This window comes from Tamandua tetradactyla, chromosome 4 (genome assembly GCF_023851605.1).
Source record: "Tamandua tetradactyla isolate mTamTet1 chromosome 4, mTamTet1.pri, whole genome shotgun sequence".
NCBI classification, from domain to species: domain Eukaryota; kingdom Metazoa; phylum Chordata; class Mammalia; order Pilosa; family Myrmecophagidae; genus Tamandua; species Tamandua tetradactyla.
The window spans coordinates 5,718,208-5,738,891 of record NC_135330.1 but is presented as its reverse complement, the minus strand read 5'-3'; the positions used below and the strand labels follow the sequence as shown (position 1 = coordinate 5,738,891).

Here is a 20,684-nt window from a genome sequence, read left to right as displayed (position 1 = left end):
GAGACTAAAAGAAATATCAATATAATGATTCAATAATCATACTCATTTGTTAAACCCTACTTTCTCTGTTTAGCTCCACCATCACCTTTGATCTTATCTCACTCCTTAAAGGTACTTGGGCTAGTCCATTCTAACTTTTTAATGTTGAAAGGGGCTGTCAATAATATGGGATAGGAAGATGGAACTAGCTGATGTTCTGTAGAGGCTGGGCCCTCTTAAATTTCAGGAATTATCTGGTCCAGGGACCCATGTGGAGGTTGTAGGTTTCTGGAAATTTACCCTAGTGTATGGAACCTTTGTAGAATCTTATATATTGCCCTAGGTGTTCTTTAGGATTGGCAGGGATGGTTTTCGTTGGAGGTTGCAAGTTATTCTCGTTGCTTTTAGAATAAAGACAAAACTCCTTAATGGTGGTCTGCTATTTGCAAATATTTCACAAGCATTGCAGTTGTGTAGAATCTTAGGTGTCAATAAATTAAAAGCCAGTGTGAATATAATTAACTATAATTTCTCTTAAATGTTGATTTTTAAAGAAATAGGGACATTTTGGTGTTCTATGTAAGAATTTTGATCAGAATGTAATTTATATACAAAGCTTGAGGCAAATATGCAAAATTATTGTCAGTTATATGTTGTTTCTCAACATCAGAGTCCTTTATGTTTTTTTTAATCTTGATTTGGCCAAGATAACACAGCTACTTAGTAATTAATTATGTATGTGTGTGTATAATTCCTGGTCACTGTATTTTACATAGCTCTTTTTTTTGTCCCCAGTCCTCATTCCCCACCAATGGAAGCGTACTTTTTCTAGATCTCAGCACACACTCTCAATAAACACATAAATAAATCAGTGGATGATATTTATTACTTTTTTACTTAAGCAATTCTCATATCTTGTTTGTTTGCTTGTTCTTTCTTTACTAGGAGAATGTGGATTATTTAATTCAGGAGCTCCGAAGACCCAAATACAGTATATATTTTATTTGTAAGTATGTTATTTCACCTATTCAGACATGTAACTATATCCTAGCTCAAATGTTCTGTTGAGCACTTCATATCATCAATAAGTTAATGAATCAATCACTTTAAAAGCCTACTTTTTAAGATATATTTTTGTTGATAAATTTTCACACACAAACATTCTATACATGGTGTGCAGTAGCTCACGGTATCATCACGTAGTTGTGTATTCATCGCCATGATCATTTTTTAGAACATTTACATCATCCAGAAAAAGAAAAAAGAAAAAGAAACCCCACATACCATATCCCTTACCCCTCCCTCTCATTGACCACCAGTATTTCAATCTCCCTAATTTTTTACCTTTTATACCTCCATGTTATTTATTTATTTATTTATTATTCTTATTTTTTTACTTATCTGTCCATACCTGGAACGTCAGACACAAGGTTTTCACAGTCACACAGTCACATTGTAAAAGCTGTGTTGTTGTGCAATCATCTTAAAGAAACCAGGCTACTAGAACACAGCTCAACAGTTTCAGTTACTTCCCTCTAGCCACTCCAATACACCATAAACTGAGAAGAGATATTTATATAATGCATAAGAATAACCTCCTGAATAACCTCTCGACTCTGTTTTAAATCCCTCAGCCACTGACACTTTATTTTGTCTCATTTCTCTCTTACCCCTTCTGGTCAGGAAGGGTTTCTCAATCCCTTTGATGCTGGTTCCCAGCTCATCCTGGGAGTTCTGTCCCATGTTGCCAGAAGATTTACACCCCTGGGAGTCATGTCCCCACGTGGAGGGGAGGGCAGTGAGTTCACATGCTAAGTTGGCTTATATAGAGGGAGGCCATATCTGAGCAACAAAAGAGGTTCTCTGGAGTCAGCTCAAACCTAATTTTAAGTAGGCTTAGCCTTTTCTTTGCAGAAATGTGTTTCAGAGGGGTGAGCCCCAGGATCAAGGAAGAACCTGCTTTTTAATTGTGTTATTTCAAAGAATTAAGTCTTGTGACCAGCATTTTTTTCCAGAGAGCTAAATGTGATTTCCATTCTTCGTTGATAGCTTAAGTGAAGCAAAGTTTGTTTTACTTTGCCTTTTAAGGTGTTTTGCAAGTATCAAGGTTGTAAACAGACAAATTTCAGATCCTATCTTTGCAAAAAAAAATCTATAATTATCCTTATTTTACACTTTTATGAATTGAAACTTAGGAGCCGATTTATTTTTTTGTGGGGAGAGTATACTTGAATTTTTGGGGGGAAGCAGAGATTGACTTTACACACCAGATGAAAGCATTTCTCTTCTCTTTGCTATTTTATGTGATACTTGAAAGTATGAGTAAATGTGAGGTAGACATTCTTATGTCCCCAACTTTTTTGATGGAATTTGGAAATGAACCAGGTTTGTGGTTACTAAACAATTTATGTGGACTTTTTTTTTTTAAATGTAAATACATTTGCTTTGTAAGTTACATCTTTTCTCCTCTAGATGTCATTGTTGTTTTTTACAGGTTTAGTCCGTTGGTGACATTTCTGAAACCAAGAACAAAACTTAACACTCAGTATGTGGGGAGTTTGAGAAATTTTAAAGCTGACTTGGAGGCTTTGAAATTTTAAGGATTTGATACCCAGATTATAGTCTAAAACATACATCCTTCAGCATATGTTCCTCTTTAATAATGATACCAAAAATTAACATTTGTATATTAAATTTTTTAAAGAGCTTTCTCACTAAATATATCAATCAGCTCTTACAGTAATCCCAGGAGGTAAAAAATCAGCAATTTTATTAGTTTCATCGTGGTTTTTTGTTCTGTTTTTATTTTTGGTTAATAGTCACAGGTTTGTTTTTTAATTAAATTTTTAACATTCAGCTATTTATAGATTCACCTGCTGTTATAAGAAGTAATGCAGAGAGATCACGTCTCCTTTACCCAGTTCCCCCCAATAATAACATCTTGTATAATCACTGTACAATCGTCACAACTATGGTATTGATATTGATACACAATCAAGAAACAGAATATTTTTATCTTCCTAAGAATTTATCATATTCTCCTTTTATAGCCATATCCAATTCCTTCCCACCCTTACAACCTATCAACCACTAATCTGTTCATTTCTATAATTTTATCACTTCAAGAATGTTACATCAATGAAATCATCAAGTAGGTAACCTTTTGGGTTTGGCTTTTTTCACTCAGCTTAATTCTCTGGAGTTTTGGCGTATATCAGTGGTTAATTCCTTTTTATTGCTAAGTAGTCTTCCACGGTTAACCACCTATGAAAGGATAGCTGAGTTGTATCCACTTTTGGGCTATTGTGATTAAAGCAGCTTTCAACATTCATGTACAGGTTTTTTGCTAAGTAGTACAGTTGCTAGGTCATGTGATAGTTGCATGCATGTTTTGTATTTTAATAAACAGCCAAACTATTTTTGTACCATTTTACATTTCCACCGGTAATATATGGGTGATCCAGTTTCTTCCCATTCTCATGAGCATTTGGTTTTCTCACGATTTTTATTCTAATGATTCTGACAGGTTTGTAGTCATTTCAGTATTCTTTAGTCTGCTAACAAGCTAAGTCCTTAGGAGAGTGTAGAAATTTCTGTACTCAGTGCTTTGTGTATATATTTGTATACAGATTCTCGGTGTAATCACAAGAGGAAAAACCTCTTTTTTCTCTGAAGAGAGTTCTTTCATGCAGTGGTCAAAGCTGATAACCAATATTAAATCTAGTATCGATGCTTCTGGTTCTAAAGATTGATTTGGACTTGAAATTTATGAGGGCGAAGAAAAATATATATATATATATTAGAATAGTTAGTAGCACTGAAGCCTGTGAAAAGTAGTGTGTTGAAATTTGTGTGAAACAATCGATTTTAAAATTTTATTTGATTTAAATAAACTAAGATGAATTTGTATATAGTAGTTTTATTCATTACAGATGTTCAACACAATTTGCATTAGCATTGAAATGTCCTGTTCATCCCATTATTTATTACTTTATTTTTGTATATTTTCTTGTCTACTAAATGTCTTCTATAACAGAATCTACCCCTCCCTAAAAATCTTGTTAGTATGGAAGTTTTCAAATATAGACGACAGTTGACAGTACAGTAAATCACCATGTTTTCATCACCCAGTTTAAACAGTTATCAAGCCATGGCCAGTCTTGTTTTTTTGTTTTGTTTTGTTTTGTTTTTTTGGGGAGTGCATGGGCAGGGAATCAAACTGTGGTCTGCGCATGGCAGGCAAGCATTCTAACACTGTGGCCAATCTTGTTTTAACTATATTGCCACCTGTTCCCCAATTGATATTTTTTTGAAGCAAATTTAAAACACATATAATTTTATCCATAAATATTTCAGTATGCCTTTCTAAAAGATACTCATTTAAAGGAAACTATAATACCATTAATATACCTAAATAAAAATGAAAAATAATCCTTACTATTTTCAGATATTCATTGAGTATTAAAAGTTCCAATCCTCTTGTGTCTTTTTTTTTTTTTCCCACTGTTTGAATCAGGAGCAAAATAAGGTCCACAAATTGCTTTGGTTGATATGTTGTTTGAGCTTATTTGATCTTCTATGGGTCCCTCCCTCCCTCTCTCACATTCTCTCTCACTCTCTCTTTCTCTCTCACTTTCTCTCTCTCTCCCTCCCCTTTCCCTTGCAATTTATTTACTGCAGAAACTGAATTATTGTGTAAATTTTCCAACAGCCTAGATTTTGCTGATTGTACCCCCATGTGGTGGTTTAACATATTCTTTTGCAGTTAGACATGCTTCTGTGTCCTCTAGTTCCTATAAATTGGTAGTTAGATGTAGATGCTTAGTTAGATTCAGACTCAATTTCTTTTTGGCAAGAATACTTCATCAGTGATATTATTTGTTCCATTGGTTGTCTATTGTGATATTAGCAGCTGTTTCTGCTGAATGGCTAGATCCAATAATTCATTAAGGGTTGAAAAAAGGATGATATGCTACCTCTATCATTATATTCCTTCTTTGTTTTTTAGCTGGAATATTTCTTAAAGGGAAATTGTCCCTTATCTTCTTTGTGGTTACCCAGTGGCACAGTTTGTTTACCAAAAAATAGGACAACAGCTTATTTCTTTTCCTTTATTTACTGTTTTCAATGTAATGTCTTGGTTCCCTAGCATTCTCCAATATATTTTTTTAGTATTATTATTAATTTATGGATTTAAACATATTTATGCTGCTTATTCCTATTTAAAGGATTTGGATTTTGACATACACCACAACGTGTACAAAATTCACTTATACATAACTGACAGGTCAATGTAAGTCTAATTGCAACAGAGATAATCTCCTCTGAGTTAGCTACAACTCCATGTCTGTTTCAGATTTCAGTAATGTGATCAGCAAGAGTGATGTGAAGTCATTGGCTGAAGCTGATGAACAGGAAGTTGTGGCTGAGGTTCAGGTAAACATATTGGTCCTCTCACGCATCTCTTGTATTGGTCCTTTTTAAAAATTTGGGTCTAAAAATAAGAAAGACACTGTCTTAAAAGAAGGGAGACTGTTGTGCAGATAAAATAGATATGCATTTCACTGAACCGTACTCATATTAAAAGGTTCAAAAGAGGTATCAAATTGGGAATAGAATGAAAGGAATCAGTGGGAATTTGGAATGTGGAGATTGGGTTGATTGGTATTAGGAAGGGTTACACAGGGTTGGAGATGGAGTCAGATATGTCCTAGTCATACTGTAAGAATGTTCAGCAGCAGGACTACATCATATTAGGAGAGAAGAAGAAGAAAAGCTTGTGCATGAGGATTCTTAAAGTTGTGTTTGTGATTATCTTGCTTTAGGAGTTAATAAGACTTTTTCCAGTTGGTTAAAACTTGTAAACTCCTGAACATTTACTCTGTATGCTATATAATGCATCATATTAGAACGTCTCATGTAACCTTCTCGTGTTAACCTTTTCCTTCTTAAACACTTCAGTATTCTTGAAAACATTTGTGATATGTTCGCCTTAAGTGAAGAATATTGTCTTCAGCAGCAGCAAATAAACAAAGTTTGGATCTTCCAGAAGAATTTGCTAGTTGGTAAATAAATTAAATAGAATGATGTATTTTAAATCATTTTCTCCCTCATGAGACTAAATTGGGCAGCAAAGTTCTTTTTTTTTAATCTAACGGAAAGAAACACTTTGTATGCCATAGCAGTGTTTTATTTTTACAAATTGGTAAGTTGTGCATAGAGGAAATATAATGTATATACCTCTACAACTTTTGTTTTTTGATGTTTTTTTTAAAGACATTGCTGCTGTTTTATAATCATTTTAGTAATGATTATTACTCCGTTGTCAATTGAGTAGTCTTTGTATCTGTTGCACCTGCATTTCATTAAATTTGATGTAATGGTATTGTATCACATATGAAAATATTAATGCATAATAAAATTGGAGTTTTATTATGGAATGATCTTTGTATTCTTTATTTGCAGGAATTTTATGGTGATTACATTGCTGTGAATCCACATTTGTTTTCCCTCAATATTTTGGGTTGCTTTCAGGTATGGAAGGAAAGGATAAAAAAACTAAGTTGATTTATCAGGTGGGAGTTAATTCGGCAAGTAATTGAACTTGTAAGAGAAAATTCAAATTTTTTTTTGAATATATGTTTTTAACCAAAAGGGTCGAAGTTGGAACCCAACCCAGCTGTCAAGGGCAACTCAAGGATTGACAGCTCTCCTTTTATCACTGAAGAAGTGTCCCATGATTCGTTATCAGCTTTCATCAGAGGCAGCAAAGAGACTTGCTGAATGTGTTAAGGTATGGATGGCATTGCCTATCGCTGGTTCCAGAACATCAAGGCCATTCAGTTCCAAATGGAAAAGAACATTACCTTATCATATTTCAGAAACTAATCTAGGATGTGTTAGGTTTACTGATAGAGAGGTAGGTATTTGTAACCTAAAACCAAAGATGACAAATAAAACTAAGACTCTGACTCTTAGTTCCTAACCCAAGAAATATACCCAAGCCATTCTAATTTTTTTGGTCCAGTTAAACCACTTGAAAATAGGGCTTCAAATAAAAATCTTTTAAATAGAGTGCTACTAAACTGTGAAGTTTTTGAATCCTTTTATCAAAGGCCTATGCAGATACAAAGAACTATTAAACATGGTTTTTATGTATTAATTTCCTGTTAATGTCATTTCCATCTGCAACTCATTGGTTGATCAAATCATGTTTCTCTTTCACCTACAGCAAGTGATAACTAAAGAATATGAACTGTTTGAATTCCGGCGGACTGAGGTTCCTCCTTTGCTACTTATTTTAGATCGCTGTGATGACGCCATCACCCCATTGCTAAACCAGGTGTGGAGCCCTTTATTACCGTAATAAAAGGATGGTTTTAAGTGGTGTTCATCAAAATGCGGAAGTGGAAATGGACAGCATGTCCATTTTTTGCCTCCTTATATTCTGCTGTTCTTGTCAGCTGTTTTAACTTCCTGGTGTTTTGATACCACCCTTCTTCCAGTCATCTGTGACTTTCTTTTGCCTTATCCTTCCTGTCTCTTTCCACCACTACCCTCTATCCCTAATCAAGGCACCGTCTGTGTTCTGTAGAGTCTACGTTTCCAGATTTTCCTTCTGTTTGTTCTTTTCCACTCCTTCTGCCATTACCTTGGTGTAGATTCTGCTTTCTTGCAGGAATTCAAAAATAATCATCTAGTTGATTCCTCACTTTTAGTTTCTTCTCACTCTAATGTATCCTACAAACACATGGTTGTTAAATTACTTTCCCTAAAGCATAATTCTGATCCTGTTAGTCCCTGGTTTAAAAATCTTCATTGATTCTCATTTGCCTGCTGGACTGAATACAGACTCCTCAGCTTGGCATCCAAGAGCCTTCACAATATTGCCCAATCATGTATAAAACTGGAAAGCTCACCACTGCCCAAATATGCCCCATAGTTTCTTGTCATCATGATTTTATGCAAGTTGTAATCTCTGGCAAAACTGTAGAATATTTGGAATACCTTCTCTTCCCATATCCCCCTATGAAAATACTTCTTCTTTAGAACCACTCAAAAGCCATCTCACTTCTCCTTGAAGTCCATTTGTTCAAACATGTTCTTTTCTCCCTAAAATCACTGTGTAACTTTGTGTCTCTTATCGTGTGCTATACTTGGTATGTTGTACCTTTTCTTGTTCCCCCCCTCCTAGTTATAAATTTTTTCAAGACAGACTGTATCTTACCAGGATTTGTTCTCCTGCAAGTACAATACAGTACCTTGCACATAGTAGGTGCTTTGTTAATAGTGATTTTGAATTTGCAGGAAAAGACAGTCTATATCTCAGTTTGTTCCAAGAGTGTAACAGTGTTAGTGCTAAGAGAAATCTATATATGGAATGAAATTTCTCTATGGTATAAAATTCAAAGAAACATGTTTAATAAAGAAACTTTTGATAATATAGAAAAGTAGAAACATAAATAATTGCCTGTAATTCTGTTTCCCAAGGAAAACCAACCGTTTGTTTAAGTACAGTTGAAGTACAATACTAAGTACTAAAGATAAAAGGGTAAGAAAGGTATAGTGTCAGCCCTCAAAGGGTTCGTGGTCCGGTGAGGAAGGAAGTAAACAGATAATTTTGACTTTATAATATATCGTGTATAGAAACATGCACAGGATGCTGTCTGTGGGAACATAAAGCATATTGTTGCTCTTATTTTGAATGACCCAGTTGAACTTCCTTTTGCAAGCATTCCTATGCCAAATCATCTAGAAAATAAGATACTTTCTTTTCTAATCTCCTAAATTATTTATTGATAAATCTAGGTTGCTAAAAATAAATATTTCCATCATACCAAGATTTAGTAGGTAATTTACCAGAAATACTTAGTTTTTTCTAAAGGACCTATGACTAATAGTAAGCCATTTTTCATAAGTGGTGACAAGGCATAATTTTGGGGATTCTCCTTTCCAGTTTACATCTTATAAGACTGGTAACTTATGCTTCTTCACAATTCATATTAAGTAAAAATATAAAATAAGATGGATCCAAAGGCATGCTTCTGAATATATGAGTGTTTTGATCAACTCACAAGGTTCTTTCTGATAATATTAGTGTTCCCAGGATAAATATAGCACCACTCAGATTTGCAAGAACACACTTCTCATGCTGCAGAAAATCACAGACGCGTACAGGAAATGGTACAGCTTGTAACTGCAGTACCAATATAGCCCTATCTGTGAAGCCAAAAATATATTCTTAATTTACAGGCAAAGATTGGAGCTAATGATAGCTCTAATTTGTTTTCTTTGAATCAGGAATATTAACCTTGCTGTTCTTCCAAAAGTGTAAAATCTAAAAGTATTTTGACTTTTGAGTGTTTAACCAATTAAAATGACAATCTTAATGCTTACTATAGTACAAAATGTTAATATAATGAACTAAATAGAGGCACTACATAAAGAAGGCCGGTTACTGAGAATGTTAACCAGTTTGTATTTGTTTTCCTAAACATGTAGTTTTCATGTTTTGACAGTTACCAATTTTTTGTCATAATTCTTTATTTAGTGGACATATCAGGCCATGGTCCATGAACTATTGGGCATAAACAACAACCGGATTGATCTTTCCAGAGTGCCGGGGATCAGTAAAGACTTGAGAGAAGTGGTCCTCTCTGCTGAGAATGATGAATTCTATGCTAATGTAGGTGGTTTGTTCTTTTTTCAATTGTAGTTTTTTTTTTGTTTTTGTTTTTGCATGGGCAGGCACCAGGAATCGAACCCAGGTCTCTGACTTGGCAGGCGAGAACTCTGCCCGCTGAGCCACTATGGCCCGCTCTGATCTTAGTTGTTTTTATGTGAAGTTAGTATTGACTTGGTAGAATGGGAGGAGATATAGAAATTCATGTAGAAGGATGATAGAGATATCCTTAGATAGACTGTCTTGCGAGAAGGCAGAAGACTCTGATGCTGACCCTTTACCGATATTTTTTATAACTTTTTATTGTGAAATATAACATATATACAAAAAAGCAATACATTTCCAAGTACATTTTAATAAGTAGTAATAAAACAGATTTTAAAATTTGTTATGGGTTACAGTTCCGTGTTTTACATTTTTTCTTCTAGCTACTCCAAGACACTGGAAGCATCAATATCACAGAAATATCAATATAATGATTCAGCAGTCATACTCATTTGTTAAAGCCTGTCTTCTCTTTTATATTCCTCTTCCTCTTTAAATAGCATATACATATATAAAAGCAATAAATTTCAGTGTACATCATAACGATTAGTTGTAGAACAGATTTCAGAGTTTGGTATGGGTTACAATTCCACAATTTTAGGTTTTTATTTCTAGCTGTTCTGAGGTACTGGAGGCTAAAAGAAATATCAGTTTAATGATTCAGCACTCATACTCATTTGTTAAACCTTACCTTCTCTGTATAATTCCATTATCACCTTTGATTTCTCTCACTCTTTTGGGGATATTTGGGTTATGGCCATTCTAGCTTTTTCATGTTGGAAGGGGCTGTCAGTAATTTGGGGTCGGGGGATGGAACTAGTTGTTGTTCTGGAGAAGCTGGGCCTCTGCATTTCAGGACTTATCTGGTCCGAGGACCCATCTGGAGGTTGTAGGTTTCTGGAACGTTTTGCATGGAACCTTTGCATGGTACCTTTATAGAAACTTATATAATGCCCAATCTTATATAATACTCTAGGCATTATATAATATTTAATGGTTTGGTTGGAGTTTGGCAAGCTATGATAGGTAGCAATGTCTAACTAAAGCTTGTGTAAGAGTGACCTCCAGAGTAGCCTCTTGACTCTATTTGAGCTCTCTCAGCCACTAATACCTTGTTTGTTACACTGCAGGATTCTTTTTTCACTTCTTGTTTTAAATTTCTGAAAGATTAGTTGATAGAACTGTGCTTTTTGCTTTTTCACAGAATATGTACCTGAACTTTGCTGAGATTGGGAGCAATATAAAGAATCTCATGGAAGACTTTCAGAAGAAAAAACCAAAAGAACAGCAAAAATTAGAATCAATAGCAGACATGAAGGTAAATTGAAGATGCACATGTATGACTAATGTGCAAGACTGAAAACATCAATGTAAGCAACATTTCTGGGATATTTGGGGTTGATTTCTGCATTGATTCATTATGTTTAGCTTGAGACTTACTTTCTACAATGTCTTTCTTTAGTAAACAATATAGTGGAAACATCCTAATAAGCCATGTGCTTCTTTCCATTCTTCAGTCATATTTATACCGTTTAAAGACTCACCATGCTGACATATGCAAGTTCTCTTCTTAAGTATAACAAAATGCTATGTTATTGAATGTTGCAGGTGCTTTAGTCTGCTCAGAAGAACAATCCCTGCTTTTTTTCTTTTTTCCTTCTTCACATATGTCTGTTCTCAGTCAAAAAATGATAGAGCCTCCTTTTAATGTCTTTCCTATGGCAGGCCTTTGTTGAGAATTATCCACAATTCAAGAAGATGTCTGGTACAGTATCAAAGCATGTGACAGTAGTTGGAGAGTTGTCTCGGTTGGTCAGCGAGCGGAATCTACTTGAAGTTTCAGAGGTTGAGCAAGAACTGGCCTGTCAAAATGACCATTCTAGTGCTCTCCAGGTATCTATTCAATCCAATTTGATGAGCACCTACTATATGTAAGGCACTGTGCCAGGCAGAGCAAGAGATTCAAAGGCAAGTAATCCTTCTTTACCAACATGGAATTTACAGTCTAACAAGGAGTTAGACAAGGTCATAAATTAGTATTATTTAAGATATAAATAAAATAAAAGCCACAGGAGAAGTCCATTGTACAATGGGTATTACAAAAGGTACAGTCAATCAATTATTTATAAGGGTAGCCTAGACTACTAGAAAAAATGCCAGACTAGAATCAGATCATCTGGATTTTAGGGTTTGATTTGCCTCTTACTGGCTTTGTGACCCAGAGCTATTGACTTAATTTCTGAGCCAGTTTTCTCATTCGTAAAGTAGATTATTATTGAATATATGCTTTTCATTCCACAAACATGCCTGATTCATGTATATACTGATATGAGGTCCTGGGGATCCAAAAATGAATATGATATAGTCCTTATCCATGAAAAGCTAACACTGTGGTATGGGAGAAAGGTATTTAAACTAGGAGATATAATACCATACAATAAGTGCTATAATAGAGGTGTTGACAAAGGGCTATGGAAATAAAGAGGAAGGAGCAACCATTTTCCCTAAGGGTGAGCATGAAAGTTTTCTTGGAGAAGATGACATTAGATTTGTTTTAATGTAGGAATGCACCAAACAGAAAGGGAGGAAACATTCTTGATAGAGAGAATCCAGACATGGAGATGTGAAAAAGAAACAACAAATTAAGGGAACAGAGAACAGTTCAGTGTAGCTAGTACAAGGTACAAAATGAGGAGTGGTTTTAAATTAGCCAGAAAGCTGGATTGGGACCAGGTTGTGGTCATTGAAAGGAGATTGGGCTTTAATCTTAAAATGATGGGGAGCTATCAGAGGATTTTAGAAGAAAGGTGACATATCAGATTCTGGGCTCAAGAAATTTACAGTCTAGTTGAAGAGACACAACTAAAGCACAAGAAACAATTAGATGGGCAGGCCACGGTGGTTCAGCAGGCAAGAATGCTTGTCTGCCATGCCAGAGGACCTGGATTCAATTCCCGGTGCCTGCCCATGTAAAAAAAAAAAAGAAAAGAAAGAAAGAAGCAATTAGATGATGTTTCAAGATAACATTTAGTTAAATAAAAATTGTGAAACTGACTATAATGTAATTTGCAGTTATTAAGGACAGTTTCTTAGAGAAAGTGATATTAGCTGGACCATAAACTATGAATAGAATTTAGAGGAGGATTTCAAATAGTAATGACAGCAAAGCAAAGATGCAGAAATATGCAGGGAATAATGAACAGTTTGACCTGTTGAGAGTGGGAGTGAAAGAGAAATAGATGAATAGGTAAACAGGAACCAGTTTATGAAGAGGCTTGTAAGAGGAATTTGTACTTGCCAAGATAGGGTCTTGTATAGAAAGTAGATGTGATGAAAGCAGTGTGTTAGGAAATTTATCTAGTAAGGATGCTTTGGAAATGGGAAAACTAAAGTTAGAGATGCTAGTAAACTTGTGATAACAGTAAACAAGTATGGTAAGAGGCAAATCTGAGGGGCATTTCAGAGGGAGAAAACAATAGTTGTATCTAAGATTGGATATAAGGATAGCAAGACAGAGCAAATCAGAGATAATGCCAAGATTTCTGAGAAACGGGGAAATGTGCTGTCATTGACAAACAAGTAATTTGAGAATAAGATTCCTTTTGGAGATGGCCATTTGTAAACCACTTAAAAGAAACATTTCCTTATTAATAGGACCCTATATTCTAAAGCTTAGTCTCTTTCCCTGCTGCAATTCTACTTTACTTTATAAAATACAGCCAGCATGGTATAATGAAAACAGCCCAGGCTTTGAAGCCAGATTGTCCTGGTTTATATGCTGTCTCTACTTAACCAGAGTTGTTAGGAAAATTATCCACTTTGCCCAAGCCTCAGTTTCCTCATTGTAAAATGAGGATAATGATTGCAAACTTTTAGATTGTTACGAGGATTCATGAGATAGATAAAATACTTCACATATCTTCAGTGCTCTGTAAATGTTGATTTCCTTCCTCTAAGCATAGTATTTTATACATGGTATAACCAGAATGAAGAAGTTCATTTATGGGTGCTTTAGATACACCAAGGTTTTTACTGGGATTTTAGTTTTTGGTTTTTAATTTTTTAAAATGTTTATTAAAGTTTCCTCTGAGTGTATCACCATTTTGAAAATCGTGAAGATGCTATTTGCTTTCTATTTATGAAGAGTGTTTCTGTCATCACTGTTTTAATTTTATCCCTGTGTTCTTAAATCTTTACAAAGAACTCTGTTCTTTAGGCTGACTTTGTTATATTGATTTTTAATTAAATTCTGTTTCTTAAATAGATAAGTACCTAGCAAAAGGGATATATGGTAAAACAACTTGTTACTAGTTTCATATGCATTCTTTCAATTATTCTATGTATGTGCGAGTCTGTGTATCTCTTGCTCTTTTTTGTTGTTTTTTGGTTGTTTTTTTTTGCTTTTTCACTTAACTATGTATCTCAGAAACTGTTCTAGATCAGTACCTACAGACTCACCTTATTCTTTTTAATCACTAAATAGCATTCCTTTATAAAGATATATTGTACTTTATTTAACTTGGCCAATTTACTACAATACTACTAATTATAGTTTATAGTTGTTTTGTGGACCTAATAGAAGTGCTTCTATAAAAACTTTGTTTCTCAATAGAATGAGTTTTCTGTCTCTTATTAAATAAAAACAATATTTTTTCCCGTAACTAAATTTAAATATCCTTATATTTTTTATCATTTTATTTTTCCCTTTAAAACAATAGAATCAAACTTTAATCACAGCAGTTTTTAGTATCTTTATTTGTATCTCTTTAGTAAATGGAAATCCATTGGAAAAAACTTTGTCGTTCTTTTCCTGAAGTCTTCATTTGTGCTTTTTTTTTTTACTAGATACTTTAGAAATATGAACTCCATTTGTGATCCACTTTACATTTTAAAAAGTTATCTCTTGGAATTTTTCTTGACCAAAGTATTGGAATTTTACAGCAGTGATTTGGACTCTCCATCATAAAGGATTTCTTTGGAAACTCAATTGAAGTAGTCTGTAAAGGGAACTTTTATTTGGTAATGAGTGGATGCCAGGGTCCTGACCCCTAGAAGGCTCATAACATTCCTTGGCTTGACCTTAGATGATACTACATCATGAAGCAATCAGTTAAGGTTTCTGAGTAGAGATGGGGTTTGTGTTATTGAATGTTAAGAAATGTATCATGTGAGAGAAAAGAAAGCTCATATATTCTGAAAATTAACATGTAAAGTGCTGCTACTTCTAACCAGTAATGGTACAGGCTAACAAGATTTTGATTAAGAAAGATTTTCATTAGAACCGAAATGTAACCATTGAAATACATCCATGTCTCAGGAAAGGACTCATTTGCTGGTTTGGCCTAAATGAACCTGGCAGTAAATTTCAAAAAGGATTCTTCATTATCTCTCTTCCCGACTCTTCTCTTTAAAGGGTAAAATATTCAGAATAGCAGAGAAGAATTATTGTAATACGTCTAATGTATGCAAGCTTAAAGATAAAACAAAAAACACCCTCACGAAAACATTGGGGGAAAATTTGTACTTGATTTTGTTCACTTCATCCTTCCTGTCTTTGTTATGGAGATGGAGATGGTTACTTCATTTTTTAATTACTATTGTGTTTTCTTCTTTGTATCTGAAGTGTCTTTAATTTATTTATTATTCATTGTTTTGAGCTCTGCTATTTCTGGAGTAACTGTTAGCTATTAGTATTTGTGTCTACAAGGAGCACACACTCACTGTTTAGTATGTATTGAAGTGAAAAAAAACACAACTCATTTGATTAATAAGGAAGATTTTTCATACCATAGAAGACAAATATTTTCAGAAAGTGAGCTATTTATTTGTTTTTGTTTTTTCCTGTGTTGTCATATCACAGCTTTTCATTTGGAAGGAGGAACCAATCTATTTTATATCCTTCTTTCCTGGCATTGGGTAAAATATCTCAAATCATTCTGTTAATGGCATATAGTAAAGATTCAGTAAATATTTGTTAGAAAAATGAGGAAAAACAGTTCTATTTGAAGTAGCATAGTGTAGTAGCTAAGAGCTTGGACTTTTGATGGTTTAGGTTTGAAAATGATTCTTAACCACTCTAAGCCTCAGTCGTTTTGTTTATAAATTGGGAGAGCAATAGCAGTACATATTTCACAGACTATTGTGAGCATGCAATTGCAATGAACTAATATATATAAAGCACTTAATATGTTATCTGGTACTTGTAACATTGAACAAATGTTAATTATCACCATTATGAGTTATCATTTGATGGAAAGCTTTATTTTTTTTGTGGCATCCAGAACATATTTTTCAGTCCACTGATAACCTTGAATCTTTTCCTGATTTAAGAAAGTTTTTTCTGTTTCTCATTACAATCATAAGAAAATTGTTTGGGACACATTGTACTGATAATTTTACTTTTACCATTTAAGAGTAAAAACTGAAACTTTCTTTCTAACCCAATATTTAATCAGTATTTAAAAAAAAGTGTTGGCCAGCAGAAGACCTCCTGCTAAAGCTAAATTATATGTCGACTAGTCAATAAGAAAGAATACTCACTCAGATGTATTTGCCTGTCAGCAGAATAGGTCCTGCCTTTCTTTATTGTTTTTGCCAGATAAGTTATCTATAGTCCCACAAAAACTGTTAGACTCATTTTTTTTTCATATCAGCATGTTCTGCCAGCTCCACTTGCTCTCCTAATCTGTTGGTTTATATTGCTGTTCATTGACTGCTACATGAATGTGAGAGTAGGTGTCAAGAAAGGATCCTATTCTTTTAGACTAAATTAAAGCAAAAAATGGAGATGATCTTTAATTCTGATTTCATCTATAATTATATTCAGTAGTTTGAGATGTAGGTGTATCATAATAAAATATTTTTCTTTTGCTGATTCATCATAGTTTTAGTAGAAGGAAATAGAAAAGTAGTCAGTCAGAAATAATGGAAGAATCTTTAAATATCAAAAAAGAACATTTTTTTACTATGTCTTGAGGGTTAACATTAGCTCCTCTTGGAACTGTTGAAATGCTTTCAAAGACAACATTTTTGCTTTTCTTTTCCTATTCCTTGATTAGGCCTTCATAAATGTTAGAGTTCAATGAAAGGTTTTTGAATCTTGTCTTAATCTTAAACAGATAATAGTTTTCAGTTTTCTCATACTCAGTCATGTGACAGTGTACTTTCCTGTCTTGATAGTCCCAAGGCTTACAGCAAATTTAATGAGAAAAGAGAAACCAAAACATTCACTTATTAATTCTTATTTGCAATATATAAAAACTACCATGTAGCATGCACCTAATGTGTAATTAGAAGCCTCCAATTCTTTTTCCCCATCTTCTTTGTTTAGTACCCTAGAATGTCAGTGTACTGTATTCTACTATCAGTCAAACTGATGTCATAGGAAAATAGTTCAAAATTAAGTCAAAGGATAACATAGGCTCTAGAAAGACAAAAAAGACCCTGTTTCTCCTCCAAGGATGTGTACCTGCAGACCCCTCCTCATGAGGAAATAGAGGTGTAGCCAGAGCACTGACCTGAGCCGTGGTTAGGTCATAAGGGCTCCAAGTCGTCTACTCAAGTGATCCTAGGTCAGGCCTGAGCACAGTTCTTGAGGGGTATAGCTCAGAGTCAGGCTTGGAGATCTAAATACCAGGGCCAGATTTCAAGGAATAGAAGGAGATTCTTAAGTGGGAAACTGAGCTAAGAGTCCAGATCCAAGTGAAAATAATTAGGAAGGAGCAAGTAGGGAAGGGTACAAGCTGGTTCCTACAAATAACCTTTGACTGAACCCGGCCAGTTTTGTGCATTGATGGTTATTTAGGTATGTTAGATATGCTAAAAATACAAAGGTCAATCATAAGTTGAGTAAGGTAAAAAGAGTGATTGCAAGAGAAGAAAATGAAGCATTGTGCCTATATAAAAAAAAAAAAAATGACACCAGAGATACCCCAGGTGGGATTATTTAGTGTTTTAAATTTATGTCAGGTTGATTGAAATACATATGAAATTGTGTTTGTGTATACTTGATAATAATTTGTACTGTGAAATTCCTTCAGATTATAGTCGAATCTAATGGAGCATTTGAACAGATATTCTAAGCTGAATTCAGTGGCTGCTGTGTGGAAAAGTTGCCACAAAAGGGAAAAATGTGAGGCATTTTTTATGAATACAGGATCTAAATCTACAGAAGAGAAATGTCTTCCTTTTGATCCCTTAAGGGCAATGGCAGTAAAGTGCTAACCCAGAAAAGAAACAACAAGAATCCCAGTCAGAGGGTTTCCTACTTGAGAGTTCCCTGGGAGGATCCCCCTTTTGTCACAGTTGCTTTTCACTGAACAAAAGAGTTCTTAGACATTGGACATACTGTGAGGTACTAAAAAGCTAATGTATATGAAAGCATCTTGTAAATTGTAATGTACTGTACACATATTAGTAGTTATGTCCTGAGAATCCAGTATCCTACAGGACATTTGCATGGAGTCTTTCCTGATTCCTCAGCAGCCAGATATACTTCCCCTTCACTCATCTCCTTTGTGCTTATTTTCTTTTTGTTTTGTTTTGAGTTTTTTTTGCATACATATGTTTCTGTTTTAACACCACATATGTGTTCCTGAAAGACTTCATGTTCCACAAAATCATGCACTAAAAAGAAAGAAGTGTTATGGGGAAAAAAGGGTGTATAAAGCAGAACACATAAAACCTATATAACTTTGTGGGCGGTGCAACAGTGGCTCAGTGGCAGAATTCTCACCTGCCATGCCAGAGACCCGGGTTCAATTCCTGGAGCCTGCCCATGCCAAAAACAAAACAAAACAAAAAAAGCTATGTAACTTTGTGATTGGAGCCCTGACAAAAATAATAGTAATCCTAATAAAAAATAATCTCCACCGGCATTGGTACCTAAAAAGTACATTCTTTGCAGTCGTATTCCTGAGGCTCATGTTTTCTTTAAGATATAAGGTCTCAAAAATATCTGCTTCTCACAGACTAGTTCATCAACATAAAAATACAATATGGGGATAGCCTTCATCAGTAAATCTGTCGTCCTCATCATTATGTTTTGCTTTGCTTTTTAACACAGAAATATCTTTGCATCTTTTTTTTTTAACTTGCCCCTTCCCCAGGTAGCTTAACATAGTGGAAAGTACAGCATTTCCTAAAACCGCAAAACCAGCTACTTCTCACAGAAAACACTTCGTAGGATTTTCCTTTTTTTTTTTTTTTCCTGAACATATTGCTAAAGCTTTGCTTTTAATCCTGAGGAAGCTTGTCCTTGGTCACTTCCAAATAGTAAGCATAAAAAATTACATAGGAATCAATATGCCTTCTCTGTTAAACTTACATCATTCCCATATTTACGAATTTCATAGAGTTAAAGTGCATTAAACAAGCATGTATTGTGGCAGAACAGACTTAACTTCTGCCCAATAGTCTGTGAATTCCTTGAGGACAGGAATTGTCTATAACTCATCTCTGTCCCTCTACAGTGGCTGATACGGTGCCGTATGCCTAGAGGGGGCTCAAAAAGTATTTGTTGGCTTGAATCAAATTATTTGGTCTGCTGCATAATAAATATAAATCCATATGACGTGGAGGGCCTTTAATGTAAGAATTGACAAAACTTAAACATGATTTTTTCTGGCTCCCTTTGCCATCAGTACCTGCCCTCTTAAGATTGTTTGTGCTCAATTTAGAGATTGGATGCTATTACCTACTCTGATATCCCTATAAACCTGTTGAGACATACTGTTACTTCAATGCTGTTTATAGATTAATCCCGGCCCTCCTGTGTAAAACTTAACCAATTTGCCTCCATTTCACTGGTCAATAATTCAGAGAAAGGAATAGAATTTGGCAAGTCAGCTGGTCAATTGTGTTGTGTGCTAGATGTTTGGAGAGTATGTTCCTTGTTTCAGCGACTTAAACAATTGCAAAAGAGAAATTATGCATATTTAAATTAATTTTTGTCCTAAGGCAATTACAATGGGAATTTATTCCCTGTTTAATTCTTCTCTTAGACAAAAAGGCATTTAATTTTTCATAATGGAGGTAGTTGCTAGACAGTATGCCCCATATTTTACCATGGTAGTAGGCTCAGTCATGAACTCGACTGTATCACTATCAATCAATAATGATTAGATCTGAGGCATTATATGACAGATCACTCAAGTGAAGGGGGGATAAATATCAGTTCTCTCTTATCTGTCTTCAGAATGTGAAGAGGCTCCTGCAGAGTCCTAAAGTGACAGAGTTTGATGCTGCCCGCCTGGTGATGCTTTATGCTCTGCATTATGAGCGGCATAGCAACAACAGCCTGCCAGGGCTCATGACGGACCTCAGGAATAGAGGGGTTTCTGACAAGTATCGAAAGGTAACTGGATTAGTACTTTACCACTAAACGAGAACCGTCTCTGTTACCATAGTCTTAGCACTTGGCAAATATTAAATCATGCTGTTTTCATTCACAGAAATGTATAATTCTGTCCTCATGTCTTCATTTCCTTAATAAAGTTATTTTCTAAAGAAATGAGCTTCATGACCCCAAATAGTAAAAAGTATTACTCCCAAGTAATCCCTTTACTTTTTTTTTTTTCAATATAGCTTGTGTCTACGATTGTTGAATATGGCGGTAAACGGGTCAGAGGAAGTGACCTCTTTAGCCCCAAAGATGCTGTGGCTATTACCAAGCAGTTCCTCAAAGGATTGAAGGTATAGACATCTCTTTGCTTCCCTAAATGAGAAACAGTTGAAGCTCCTGAGGCTGCATGTGAATGGATATGATATTCAAAATATCTTCTGGATTGCTGCAAATTGATTACTATGTCAATTAAATGAAATACAAAGACATTCTTCTGAAAGCTTTCTCTTTAAGTGCTTTCTGCATTGAAGTAGCATTAGCATTGGACCAAACAGCTGAGGAAGTACCTGGAGATATATTCAAGAGTAAAAAGACAGACAGTTCTCTTAGTCACAGCCGTTTCGTGCCATTTGTTTA

General features: G+C 34.7%; 1 protein-coding gene across 1 annotated transcript in view; it reads left to right on the top strand.

Annotated features, from left to right (window-relative positions):
- VPS45 (vacuolar protein sorting 45 homolog) overlaps positions 1 to 20,684 on the top strand; it is an 85,592-nt gene that overhangs the window by 2,101 nt on the left and 62,807 nt on the right. Inside the window, exons 3-12 of the mRNA XM_077156170.1 lie at positions 925 to 985; positions 5,336 to 5,415; positions 6,445 to 6,513; positions 6,635 to 6,772; positions 7,211 to 7,321; positions 9,530 to 9,664; positions 10,911 to 11,024; positions 11,432 to 11,599; positions 19,902 to 20,060; positions 20,291 to 20,398. Of these exons, the coding sequence (XP_077012285.1) occupies positions 925 to 985; positions 5,336 to 5,415; positions 6,445 to 6,513; positions 6,635 to 6,772; positions 7,211 to 7,321; positions 9,530 to 9,664; positions 10,911 to 11,024; positions 11,432 to 11,599; positions 19,902 to 20,060; positions 20,291 to 20,398 (1,143 nt within the window). The remainder of the gene's footprint in view (positions 1 to 924; positions 986 to 5,335; positions 5,416 to 6,444; positions 6,514 to 6,634; positions 6,773 to 7,210; positions 7,322 to 9,529; positions 9,665 to 10,910; positions 11,025 to 11,431; positions 11,600 to 19,901; positions 20,061 to 20,290; positions 20,399 to 20,684) is intronic.